At 35.4% G+C, this 13,043-nt stretch overlaps 1 protein-coding gene across 2 annotated transcripts in view; it reads right to left on the reverse strand.

The window, feature by feature from the left end:
• Nucleotides 1–10,266: 10,266 nt before the first annotated feature.
• The window catches only part of MRPL42 (mitochondrial ribosomal protein L42), a 29,887-nt gene continuing 27,110 nt past the window's right edge, over nt 10,267–13,043 (reverse strand). For both annotated transcript variants that reach the window (XM_041739109.1, XM_041739108.1), the window contains exon 6: nt 10,267–10,439. In XM_041739109.1, the coding sequence (XP_041595043.1) occupies nt 10,394–10,439 (46 nt within the window). In that variant the 3' untranslated portion in view covers nt 10,267–10,393. The remainder of the gene's footprint in view (nt 10,440–13,043) is intronic.

A 13,043-nucleotide genomic window follows, 5' to 3' on the forward strand; every position in this document is an offset into this window, starting at 1 on the left:
CTTGCACTACCCAGGAGCAATATAGTGTTACTTGAAAGTGGACTTGGCTTAGTTGCAAATGTACATATGCAACCCACTCTAGGGCAACCGCCAAAAAAGATTTTTAAAAAAGAAGTATATTACAACAGGGCATGTAGGAAAGCCTTAAGAAAAAAAAAAGTGTAATAGGTGTGCTAAGAAAGGAAAGGAGAGAAACAGAATCATAGAAAAACCAAAACCACAAAAAAACAGAAAAAGTAAAAAATGAAAATAGAAACAACAAGGGCAACAACAGAAACAGTAGCAAATATAGTAGATAACAATCCAACTATATCAATAATCACTTTGAATGTCAATGGTCCAAGTTCATCAATTAAAAGACACAGATTGGGAAGCCTGGGCAGCTCAGTGGTTGAGCGTCTGCCTTCGGCTCAGGGCATGATCCCAGGGATCCCTGCAGGGAGCCTGCTTCTCCCTCTGCCTGTGTCTCTGACTCTCTGTGTCTCTCATGAATAAATAAATAAAATCTTAAAAAAAAAGATAAACAAATAAAAATAAAAGAGATTGTCAGAGTAGATAAAAAAAACAAGACTTAATTCTATGTTATCTATAAGAAACCCATTTAAAATGCAAAAATACACTTGGATTAAAAATAAAAGGAGAGAGAGAAAGATATTATACTAATAGTATTCAAAAGAAAGCAGGAGTAGCTATATCCATTTCAGACAGAGCAGACTTCAGAGCAAGGAACCCTATCAGGGAAAAGAAGAGTATTACATAATGATAAAAGGGTAATTTTTCTAGAGAGCATAACAACCATTAATGTCTATGCACCTAACAACAGAATGCCAAAATACGTGAAGCAAAAACTGATAAAACTGCAAGGAGAAATAGATGAATGCAGTATTATAATTGCAAACTTTTATCCCCTCCATCAGAAATGGACAGATCCAGCAGGCAGGAAATCATAGCTAAACTCAACATCATCATCAATCAACTAGATATAATGGACATCTATAGATTACTTCAACCAACAACAGAATACATATTCTTCTCAAGTTCACATGGAACATTCACTAATATAGACCACAATCTGGGCCATACAACATAACTTACCAAATTTAAAATAGAAATCATACAATGTCTGCTCTCAGACCACAATGGAATTAAACTAGAAATCATTTACAGAAAAACAGCTGGAAAATCTCAAAATACTTGAAGATTAAATAACACACTGCTAAATAACATGAGTCAAAGAAGAAATATCCAGAGAAATTAAGCAATATTTTACACTACATGAAAACAAAACACAACTTATCAAAATTTGTGGGGTGCAAGGTAAGCTATGCTTAAAGGGAAATTTTAGCATTGAACATATGTGTTAGAAAAAGAGAAAGATCTAAAATCATCCATCTAAATTTCCACCTTAGGGAACAAGAAAAAGAAGAGCAAATTAAATCCAAAGTAAGCAGAAGAAAAGAAATAGTAAGAATTAGAGTAGAAATCAATGAAATTGAAAATAGGAAATTGATAGAAAAAAACTGATAAGACCAAAAGCTGGTTCTTTGTAAAAGATCAATAAAAATTAATAAGTCGCTAGGTCAGGCTTACTTAGATAAAAGAGAAGACACGAACTGCTGATATTAGAAATGGAAGAGGAGACATTACTACAATTCCCATAAATAACTGTAAACCCACAGATAACTTAGATGAAGTGGACCGATTCTTTAAAAGACACAATCTGCAAAATTCACACAAGAAATTGACTAATTAAATAAGCCTGATTCTATTAAAGAAATTGCATCAATAATAACCTTCCAGAACATCAAGTACCAGATCCAGATGTGAATTCTGCCAAACATTTAAGGGAGAAATAATACCAATTCTCTACAATCTTTCTCAGAAGACAGAGGGAATACTTCCTAATTCATCCCATGAGACCAGCATTACCCTAATACCAAAACCAGACAAAGAAATTACTAGAAAACTACAAGCCAATATGTAAAATGAATGTAGATGGAAAAGTCATCAACAAAATATTAGTAAATCAAATCCTAAAAAAAGGTATAAAAGAGAATTTATACACCGTGATCAAATGGGATTCATGCCAGGTGTATAAGAGTAGTTCAACTTCAAAAAATCAATTAATGTAATCCACCAGTTTTGAAGAACAAAGTTAGAGGACTGACACTATAATATTTCAAACCTTACTATAAAGCTACAGTTATCAAAAGACTGTGCTACATAGTTAACAAATACACAAAATATTTTAACAGAAGAGCCTAAAAATAGAGCTACATTTATAAATACAGTCAACGGGACACAAGGCTGGTTCAACACTCGTTAAACAATCAATGTGATTCGTCATATCAGCAAGAGAAAAACCAAGAACCATATGATCCTCTCATTAGATGCAGAGAAAGCATTTGACAAAATACTTTCAAATACTTTCAAATACTATCAAATACTATCAAAATACTATCAAAACACTTAAGAGTGTTGGGATAGAGGGAACTTTCCTCGACATCTTAAAAGCCATCTACAAAGAGCCCACAGCAAATATCATTCTCAATGGGGAATCACTGGGAGCCTTTCTCCTAAGATCAGGAACAAGACAGGGATGTCCACTCTCACCACTGCTATTCAACATAGTACTGGAAGTCCTCGCCTCAGCAATCAGACAACAAAAAGACATTAAAGGCATTCAAATTGGCAAAGAAGAAGTCAAACTCTCCCTCTTCGCCGATGACATGATACTCTACATAGAAAACCCAAAAGCCTCCACCCCCAAGATTGCTAGAACTCATACAGCAATTTGGTAGCGTGGCAGGATACAAAATCAATGCCCAGAAATCAATGGCATTTTTATACACTAACAATGAGACTGAAGAAAGAGAAATTAAGGAGTCAATCCCATTTACAATTGCACCCCAAAGCATAAGATACCTAGGAATAAACCTAATCAAAGAGTTAAAGGATCTATACCCTAAAAACTATAGAACACTTCTGAAAGAAATTGAGGAAGACACAAAGAGATGGAAAAATATTCCATGCTCATGGATTGGCAGAATTAATATTGTGAAAATGTCAATGTTACCCAGGGCAATTTACACGTTTAATGCAATCCCTATCAAAATACCATGGACTTTCTTCAGAGAGTTAGAACAAATTATTTTAAGATTTGTGTGGAATCAGAAAAGACCCCGAATAGCCAGAGGAATTTTAAAAAAGAAAACCATAGCTGGGGGCATAACAATGCCAGATTTCAGGTTGTACTACACAGCTGTGGTCATCAAGACAGTGTGGTACTGGCCCAAAAACAGACACATAGATCAATGGAACAGAATAGAGAACCCAGAAGTGGACCCTGAACTTTATGGTCAACTAATATTCGATAAAGGAGGAAAGACTATCCATTGGAAGAAAGACAGTCTCTTCAATAAATGGTGTTGGGAAAATTGGACATTCACATGCAGAAGAATGAAACTAAACCACTCTCTTTCACCATACACAAAGATAAACTCAAAATGGATGAGAGGTCTAAATGTGAGACAAGATTCCATCAAAATCCTAGAGAAGAACACAGGCAACACCCTTTTTGAACGTGGCCACAGTAACTTCTTGCAAGATACATCCACAAAGGCAAAAGAAACAAAAGTAAAAATGAACTATTGGGACTTCATCAAGATAAAAAGCTTTTGCACAGCAAAGGATACAGTCAACAAAACTAAAAGACAACCTACAGAATGGGAGAAGATATTTGCAAAAGACATATCAGATAAAGGGCTAGTATCCAAGATCTATAAAGAACTTATTAAACTCAACATCAAAGAAACAAACAATCCAATCATGAAATGGGCAAAAGACATGAAGAGAAATCTCACAGAGGAAGACATGGACATGGCCAACATGCACCTGAGAAAATGCTCTGCATCACTTGCCATCAGGGAAATACAAATCAAAACCACAATGAGATACCACCTCACACCAGTGAGAATGGGGAAAATTAACAAGGCAGGAAACAACAAATGTTGGAGAGGATGTGGAGAAAAGGGAACCCTCTTACACTGTTGGTGGGAATGTGAATTGGTGCAGCCACTCTGGAAAACTGTGTGGAGGTTCCTCAAAGAGTTAAAAATAGACCTGCCCTACGACCCAGCAATTGCACTGTTGGGGATTTACCCCAAAGATTCAGATGCAATGAAACGCCGGGACACCTGCACCCCGATGTTTATAGCAGCACTGTCCACAATAGCCAAACTATTGGACAACTATAGAAGGACAAACAGTGTATGTTCTCATTCATTTGGGGAATATAAACAATACTGAAAGGGAATATAAGGGAAGGGAGAAGAAATGTGTGGGAAATATCAGGAAGGGAGACAGAACATAAAGACTCCTAACTCTGGGAAATGAACTAGGGGTGGTGGAAGGGAAGGAGGGGGGGGGGGTGGGGGTGAATGGGTGACGGGCACTGAGGGGGACACTTGACGGGATGAGCACTGGGTGTTAATCTGTATGTTGGTAAATTGAACACCAATAAAAATTAATTTATTAAAAAAATAAAAAAATTATAAATACAGTCAACTGATCTTTGACAAGGGAGTAAATTCAATACAATGAAGCAAAGACAGTCTTTTCAATAAATGGAGCTAGAACAACCAACATCCACATGCAAAAAAATGAATCTAGACACAGACCTTTCATCCTTCATAAAATTTAACTCAAAATCACATACACACACAAATCAGACCTAAATGTAAAATTCAAAACTATAAAATCTAAAACTAGAAGATTTACATGACCTTTGGGGATAACTTTTTAGATACATCAAAGGCTGATCCATGAAAGAAAACATTGATAAGCTAGACCTAATGAAAATTAAAATTTTCTTCTCTGTAAAAAGACACTGTGAAGAAAAGGCAAGCCGTACACTGGGAGAAAATATATTCAAGACACCTATCTGATAGAAGACTGATATACAAAATATACAGAGAGCTCTTAAAACTCAACAATAAGAAAACCACCTGATTGAAAAATGGGCCAAAGACCTTAACAATAGACACTTCACCAAAGAAGATACACAGATGGCAAACAGACATATGAGAAGATGCTCCACAGGCAATATATCAAGGAAATGAAAATTAAAACAATTAGATACCACTACACAGCTATTAGAATGGCCAAAATCCAAAAACACTGACATCACCCAATGCTGGTTGAGGATGTGGAGCAGTGGGAACTCTTAGTCACTGTTGGTGGGAATGCAGAATGGTCCAGCCATTTTGGAAGCAAGCTTGGCAGTTTTTTACAAACCAAACATATTCTTACCTTATAATCCATAATTATGCTCCTTGGCATTTATTCAAAGGAGTTGAAAATGTATGTCCATACCTATATACAGATGTTTATAGCGGCTTTATTTATAATTCCCAAATTTGGGAGCTACCAATATACCCTTCAGTATATCTATACTCTTCAGAAGGTGAATGGATAAAGTGTGGACAATGGAGAATTTTTTAGCACTAAAAAGAAATTAGCTATCAAGATATGAAGACATACTAGTAAGTGAAAGAAGCCAATCTGCTGCATTCTGCATGACTCTAACATATAACATTATGGGAAAGGCAAAACCATGAAGACAAGAAAGATCAGTGGTTTCCAGGTTAGGAAGGGAAAGAGGATGAACAGGCAGACACCATTTTTAGGGATTTTTAAGGCAATGACACTATGCTAATAGATATATAATGGCAGACATATGCCATTCTGTATTTGTCAAAACCCATAGAATGCATAATACCAAGAGTGAACCCTAATGTAAACTATGAACTCTGAGTGATGATGCGTCAATGTAGGTACATCAGCTATAACAAATACATCATCCTGGTGGGTGATACTGGTAAGGGGGGGGCTATGCATATGTGGGGATATGGGAAATATCTGTACTTTTCATTCAATTTTGCTGTGAACTTAAACTGTTCTAAAAACTAAAATCTTTTTTTTTTTTAAGATTTATTTGGGGGGAGGGGCAGAAGGAGAGGCAGTGAGTTGTTTTTTTGTTTTTATTTTTTTAAAAGATTTATTTATTTATTTATTTTTGATAGACACAGAGAGAGAGAGAGGCAGAGACACAGGCAGAAGGAGAAGCAGGCTCCATGCTGGGAGCCTGACATGGGACTTGATCCCGGGACTCCAGGATCATGCCCTGGGCCAAAGGCAGGCGCCAAACCTCTGAGCCACGCAGGAATCCCTATTTTTTTAAAGAATTATTTATTTACTCATGAGAGACACAGAGAAAGTTAGAGACATAGGCAGAGGGAGAAGCAGGCTCCCCTTGGGGAGCGTGATGGGGGACTTGATCCCAAGACCCCAGGATCACGACCTGAGCTGAAGGCAGACTCTCAACTACTGAGCCACCCAGGTCCCCTGAGGCAGTGATTAAGCAGATTCTGCCCTGAACACAGACTCTGAGGTCATGACCTGAGCTGAAACCAAGAGCTGGACACAACCAACTGTGCCACCCAGGTGCCCCTCAAAATAGTCTTATACAAAAAAGTAGAAGTATCCACTAAGATGTTAACAGCATTATTTATAATAGGGGACAAACAGAAACAATGATTATGTCTAAAAGTAGGCAGTTAATTCTGACAATCAGCTTATACAATAATATGCATTTGTTAAGAGAGTATTTAATGATATGGCAAAAAAATGTAATTATATTAGATGAAAAAATCAAGTTATAAAATAGCATGAATAATTAATACTACTTTTGTTTTCTGAAATATGCAGTGAAATAAAAGGGAAGAAAGAAAGCAAAAATTTTAGTGTTATCTTTACAGGGGATAATAAGGGGTAATTTTTGTTTTCTATTTACTTTTTAATTAAAAATATTATGTTCATGTTTAAAAACATCATTACGAAAATTAAGTAGCTCAGTAGATACTAGTGAAGTAGATACTGTCATCCTTAAGAAGGGTCCTTTTCTTGTTATTGGCCTAGCAAAAAGTATAGAACCTATTCCTATGTATTAGGGGGTTGGTAAATGCTTGAATAAATCGGGATCCCTGGGTGGCGCAGCGGTTTGGCGCCTGCCTTTGGCCCGGGGCGCGATCCTGGAGTCCCGGGATCAAGTCCCATGTCAGGCTCCCAGCATGGAGCCTGCTTCTCCTTCTGCCTGTGTTTCTGCCTCTCTCTCTCTCTGTGTGACTATCATAAATAAATAAAAATTAAAAATAATTTAAAAAAAATGCTTGAATAAATCAACAGAATGAATAATGGCCTCAAAATATTTCAACACATAAGTTCACTACTGCTATTTATTCTACTAGTCATTCTTCCCTAAAGAACATCCAAATATTCTCTGGTAATTAAGCACAGTAAGTTACTACCCTTGGGTGAGCAACACTTGAATTGAACACTATGTGAGAGTGCCCTCTGGTGGTTTCACTGACAGTGCTTTTCATCAATGAGGTGTGCAGTTAATCCACCTCACCAATGGACACACAAGAACTGGGTAGTAAAAACAAAAAACAAACAAAAAACTTAGGGTAGTGAATTTTTCATGAAGCTAAATTAATTCTATTTAAAGGGGCCATTCCACCTTTTATGTAGTTTTTAAATTTCATGGAAAAGGAAACAAATAAGTGGACATTTAATAAAATGTAATGTGATGGTACATAGTTATTACCCCTGGGGTTGCAGGGAATGGAAGAAGCAGAAAAGAGGTCATGGTGGTGATGGAATATGTACTTATTTAGCAAAACTAAATAATAGTAATCCATGAAAACCAAATTCCAGCAACTACAGTATTCATCTGTATTTCCAATAGAATAAGATTGAAGTCAAATCCATCAAAGCATTGGCATGTAGATGTGTGGTTTGGGAATCTTAGAGTTAAACAATTTCTATTTAGTACATCCTTGAACTTAGAAAAAATTTCTTATTTAATTAATTAAATTATTTTTTCTTCCTTTTAAAATGTGGCGTATCTCAATCTTTGTAAAAATTTGGGTATAATTCAACCTAAAAAAAAATTTAACCATTTTTCAATGTCATTAAACATAGTTGGTAAACATTTGATTAAGTTCTACCAACTTGTTTTGCTTTAATCTTTCCTTCCAAATTAATGTATTAATGAAAAAAGTAAGCTAAAAACATTTCCTTTTGGTATCAGAAGGTGGCCATTATTATTTCCTTTACACTTTCCTATTTATATTCCTTACATTTACTAAATACTTAAAACTTCAGCTAGAGTGCCTTTATTAAAAGAACTAGATTAGGGACACCTGGGTGGCTCAGGGATTGAGCGTCTGCCTTTGGCTCAGGTTATGATCCTGGAGTCCCGGGATCGAGTCTCACGTCGGGCTTCCTGCATGGAGCCTGCTTCTCCCTCTGCCTGTCTCTGCCTCTCTCTCTCTCTCTCTCTCTCTCTGTGTCTCTCATTCATTCATTCATAAATAAATAACTAGATTAGACTTTAAATGAAATGAAAACTTCATTTCAGTGAATTTCATTCAATTTCACTTCACTGAAGTAATTTTTCCCATCAGATTTTTAAATAACACAAATATTTTACAAGTTTGAATAAAGCACTTTTCTTCTTAAAAGATTCTTTACTTCCGGGCAGCCCTGGTGGCGCAGCAGTTTGGCGCTGCCTGCAGCCTGGGGTGTGATCCTGGAGACCTGGGATCGAGTCCCACATCGGGCTTCCTGTATGTAGCCTGCTTCTCCCTCTGCCTGTGTCTTTGCCTCTCTCTCGCTCTCTCTGAATGAATAAATAAATCTTTAAAAAAAAAAAAAGATTCTTTACTTCCTAAATTGAAATCACAGGGGTATTAAGGATCACATAGAAGGTGGTAGTGACAATCAATAACAGAATAATCTATTAACATTAATTTATACTAATTTAGTGATATTAACATTTTAACCCAGAGTAGCATGTGTTCTGAAGCTAGTAATTTTTTAAATGACCAGAAAAAAAAATCAAAACAAATTATATTAATATTCTTTCTAGGAAAGTACATTCTTGGGTGAGGAAAATACCCTTTTGCCACAATAAATGCACTGTAAAAAAGCTCTGGGGCCAGACCATTTGGATTCTGGCTCTCCCACTTGCTAAGTAGGTAGGATTCAAGTCACTTGGCTTTACCTGTAAAATGGGGATGATGCTCTTCCTTTAAAGGATTATTGTGAGGAACACCTGGGTGGCTCAGTGGTTCAGCGCCTGCCTTCCGCCCATGGCGTGATCCTGGAGTCCCAGGATCGAGTGCCACATCGGGCTCCCTGCATGGAGCCACTTCTCCCTCTGCCTATGTTTCTCAGGAATAAACAAAATCTTAAAAAAGTAAAGGATTATTGTGAGAATTTAATAATGATGTATATAAAGGACTTCACAGACAGTAGATCTAATTAAAATGTAATAACAGTTGACCCTTGAACAAGGGGGTTAGGGATACTAATCCTCCATGCAGTCAAAAATCCATGTATAACTTTGACTTCCCAAAAAATTAACTTATGTCCTACTCTTGACTGGTAGCCTTACTGATTAACATAGTCAATTAACATATTATCTTACATGTTATCTTACATTGTATTCTTACAATAAAGCTAGAGAAAAGAAAATGTTGCTAAGAAAATCGTAAGAAAGAGGAGTGCCTGGGTGGCTCAGTAGATGAAGCGTCTGCCTTTGGCTCAGGTCATGACCCTAAGGTCCTGAGATGGACTTTCTGCTTAGCAACGAATCTGCTTCTCCTCCCTCTGCCATTCCCCCTGCCTGTGTTCTCTGACTGTTTATGTCAAATAAATAAATAAAATCTTAAAGAAAGAAAGAAAAATCTTAAGAAAGAGAAAATACAACTTAAAGTACTGGACTTTTGTTTATTTATTTATTTATTTATTTATTTATTTATTTATTTATATGAAAAAAAATCTGTGTATAGGTGGACCCACATAGTTCAAACTCATGTTGTTCAAGAGTCAACAGTAATTTAATAATTTCCTAGAAGCCACAACAAAGAATTGTAACATTTATTTTCTGGGTGGACTTCATGCGTTTCTTTTCAAAAGCAATTTGAAAATCTCCTTGAGAAGGAGAACCATGCACATTTCTATTAATCATATTTATACTACTAACAATATTTGACTGATTATGTAAAAATACTTAATCACACTAGACACATAAAAATAAATGGTAGACCTTAATATCTCAAAAGCAAAGATGAAATAGGTTTCTGTAAATAAGAATGTCAAATCCACGATTCCCTAATATATATAAAGAAATACACATTCTAACATATGAAAAGACATTTTATTATCATTTTGCTATATAACATATTAATGAATATACTCAATTGCGTTTCTCAAATGGCAAATGAGACACAAGATAACATCTTTTTGATTCCTGAAAACCTCAGTATCATCTGTCTTTTGGAGGATCCAGTTTCCTACGACGTCTATGATACCTTGAAAAGAAGAAAATATTTAAGATATTATTTTAGTAAATGTGTTTCTAAAAAAAAGTATCAAATTTCTGTGATTAGTTTGTTGTTCATTAGTACTCAGTGAAATCAAAGAAACCTAATATATATATATGTGTGTGTGTGTGTGTATATATACACACACACACACACATATATATATGCTGTTAGATATATCCAAGATAAATATTTAAATATTTCTTAGTAAGAAGCCACATTTCCCAACTGAAAATTGTTTTCCACTAAATAAGCATTTTGAAAAGGTTTTTTTTTGTTGTTGTTTTTTTTTTTGCCACTCTTGAGGTCAATTTCAATATACTAACCTGGATAATTGATCTTTAATTAAAACTGATAATTGTCTTGGGGCGCCCAGATGGCTAAGTCATTAAGCATCTACCTTTGGCTTAAGTCATGATCCCAAGGTCCTGGAATCAAGACCAGCAACAGGCTCCCAGCTCAGCGAGGAGATGGCTTTTCCCTCTCCCTCTGCCCCTGTTCCTGGCTTGTGCTCACTCTCTCTCTCTCTCTCTCTCAAATAAATAAAAAATAAAACCTAAAAAAAACAAACAAACTAATAATTGTCTTTATAGTAAAGAAAGAGCACATCATAAATATGCTGAATATGCTTTATTAAAGTTTTATTTATAAGGGGATATTTTCCCCTAAATGGAGGTTTTGTAAGCTGCCAAATCAGGTTTTAATATACAATAGGATACAACTAATATGTTTACAGAAAAATGTACGTCACAAAAAATGGAACAAATGCAAATTAAAACAGTGAGAGAATTTTGTTTTTGCAATTACAATTTTTTAAAAATCATAAATGCCCAACCCAAGCACAGGTGTGATGAAATGAACATCAGACCCAACTAGTTAAAGTATTAACTAGTACAATACTTATGAAAAGTAGTATAGCAATATATACCAAAAAATATTTTTATTTTTATTTTTTTTTAATTTTTAAAATTTTTATTTATTTATGATAGTCACAGAGAGAGAGAGAGAGAGAGAGAGAGAGAGAGAGGGGCAAAGACACAGGCAGAGGGAGAAGCAGGCTCCATGCACCGGGAGCCCGATGTGGGATTCGATCCCGGGTCTCCAGGATCACGCCCTGGGCCAAAGGCAGGCACCAAACCGCTGCGCCATCCAGGGATCCCCTCAAAAAATATTTTTAAAGTCAAAGCTTTTGATCTAGTAATTCTTCTGGAAACCTATTCTATACTATATAGAAAAATAGTTAAAATATTAACTATCTTACTACTAAAATATTAAATATTAATTGGGGAGGGGGAGATACAGGATGTAAATGTATATATATAGTATGATTAAAGCCATATAAAAATATACAAATAAAACTTATGACAAATATAAAAAGAGAAATGAAATGCATTGTTAGTAATCACTGACTTTGAGTGATTTACCAGGAAGAATTTTTCTTTTTTGGTTCTTTGCATTTCCTTATTTTCTTTATTGATTTAAGAGAATTTCTACACAGAGTATACATGTTTATGGTGATGACTTCTCTTCAAAAATTCCCATAAGGCCAGATTTTGGCAAGTTGGTCTGAGTTTTTACTTTTTTTGCTAATGTGGAAATTCAACGTAAGGATTTCTATACCATAAATGGTAAGACACACGTACCTCATGCTATTTACTTGTGATTAAGATACTGAAAGCATTCTTTTTTGCTTATCTTATGGTTTTATAAGGCAACTCTCCTACACATTGTTTTTTGATACTGATTTTTTGAAAATTGGCAAAACAGTAAATAACTTTAAAAAAATGAAGTACATCTATATACAATAACACAAAACATTAACTTGTAGAATAATACATATAGCATAATATAATTTACATAAACTTTTCTACATCTACTTATACTGGCATAAAAAAATTATAGAAAATTACCATTTTCTTAAGGGTTCCAGTTATGTGCCAGATCATCAAAGTCTTATTAGTGCAACCTTGAAACGTGCTCTCTCAAAGCAGCTAGTCACCAGAATAGGGGTTCGCGAAGTGACACTATCTTCGCATGAATTTCAATATCTGCATGAATTATCATGCATGAATTTCAATATCTGCTATAATCAATCACTAGCCAGAAGCAAGCACCTTAGTTATATGGTACCCTTATAACTTATCATCAGACTCAGACCCTTGAGATAATTAAAACCCCACCCTATTAATAATTAAGAGTTAAACTAAGACTATTCCTGGAATCCAAAACACATAGTTACCTACCCTTCTTAAATTACACAATGACTCAATGATATCTGAAATATTTGTCCACAGTTCTTAATCCAGAGCAGAACTTTATCTCCTGGCTCACACTGCAGCTATCCAGCTGGATAGCTGGATAGTCAAATCTGTTTCCTACTGATGGGAGTAACTCATTTTTGTGGCCCCCAGGAAAAACAAGTAGTTATTTAAATAAAATAGTACTGCTGTTCATACATTTATAGCATTGTTACATTTCAAGAAGTTTAAAATTATTTTCCAAATCTTTCCATCCAGCCTTCTTACAGTCCTTCCATCCTTATGTTCTTCAACATCACTTTATACCTAGTAGAGCTATGTTAGCTTACCATCT

This window comes from Vulpes lagopus, chromosome 23, assembly GCF_018345385.1.
Source record: "Vulpes lagopus strain Blue_001 chromosome 23, ASM1834538v1, whole genome shotgun sequence".
Classification (NCBI taxonomy): Eukaryota; Metazoa; Chordata; class Mammalia; order Carnivora; family Canidae; genus Vulpes; species Vulpes lagopus.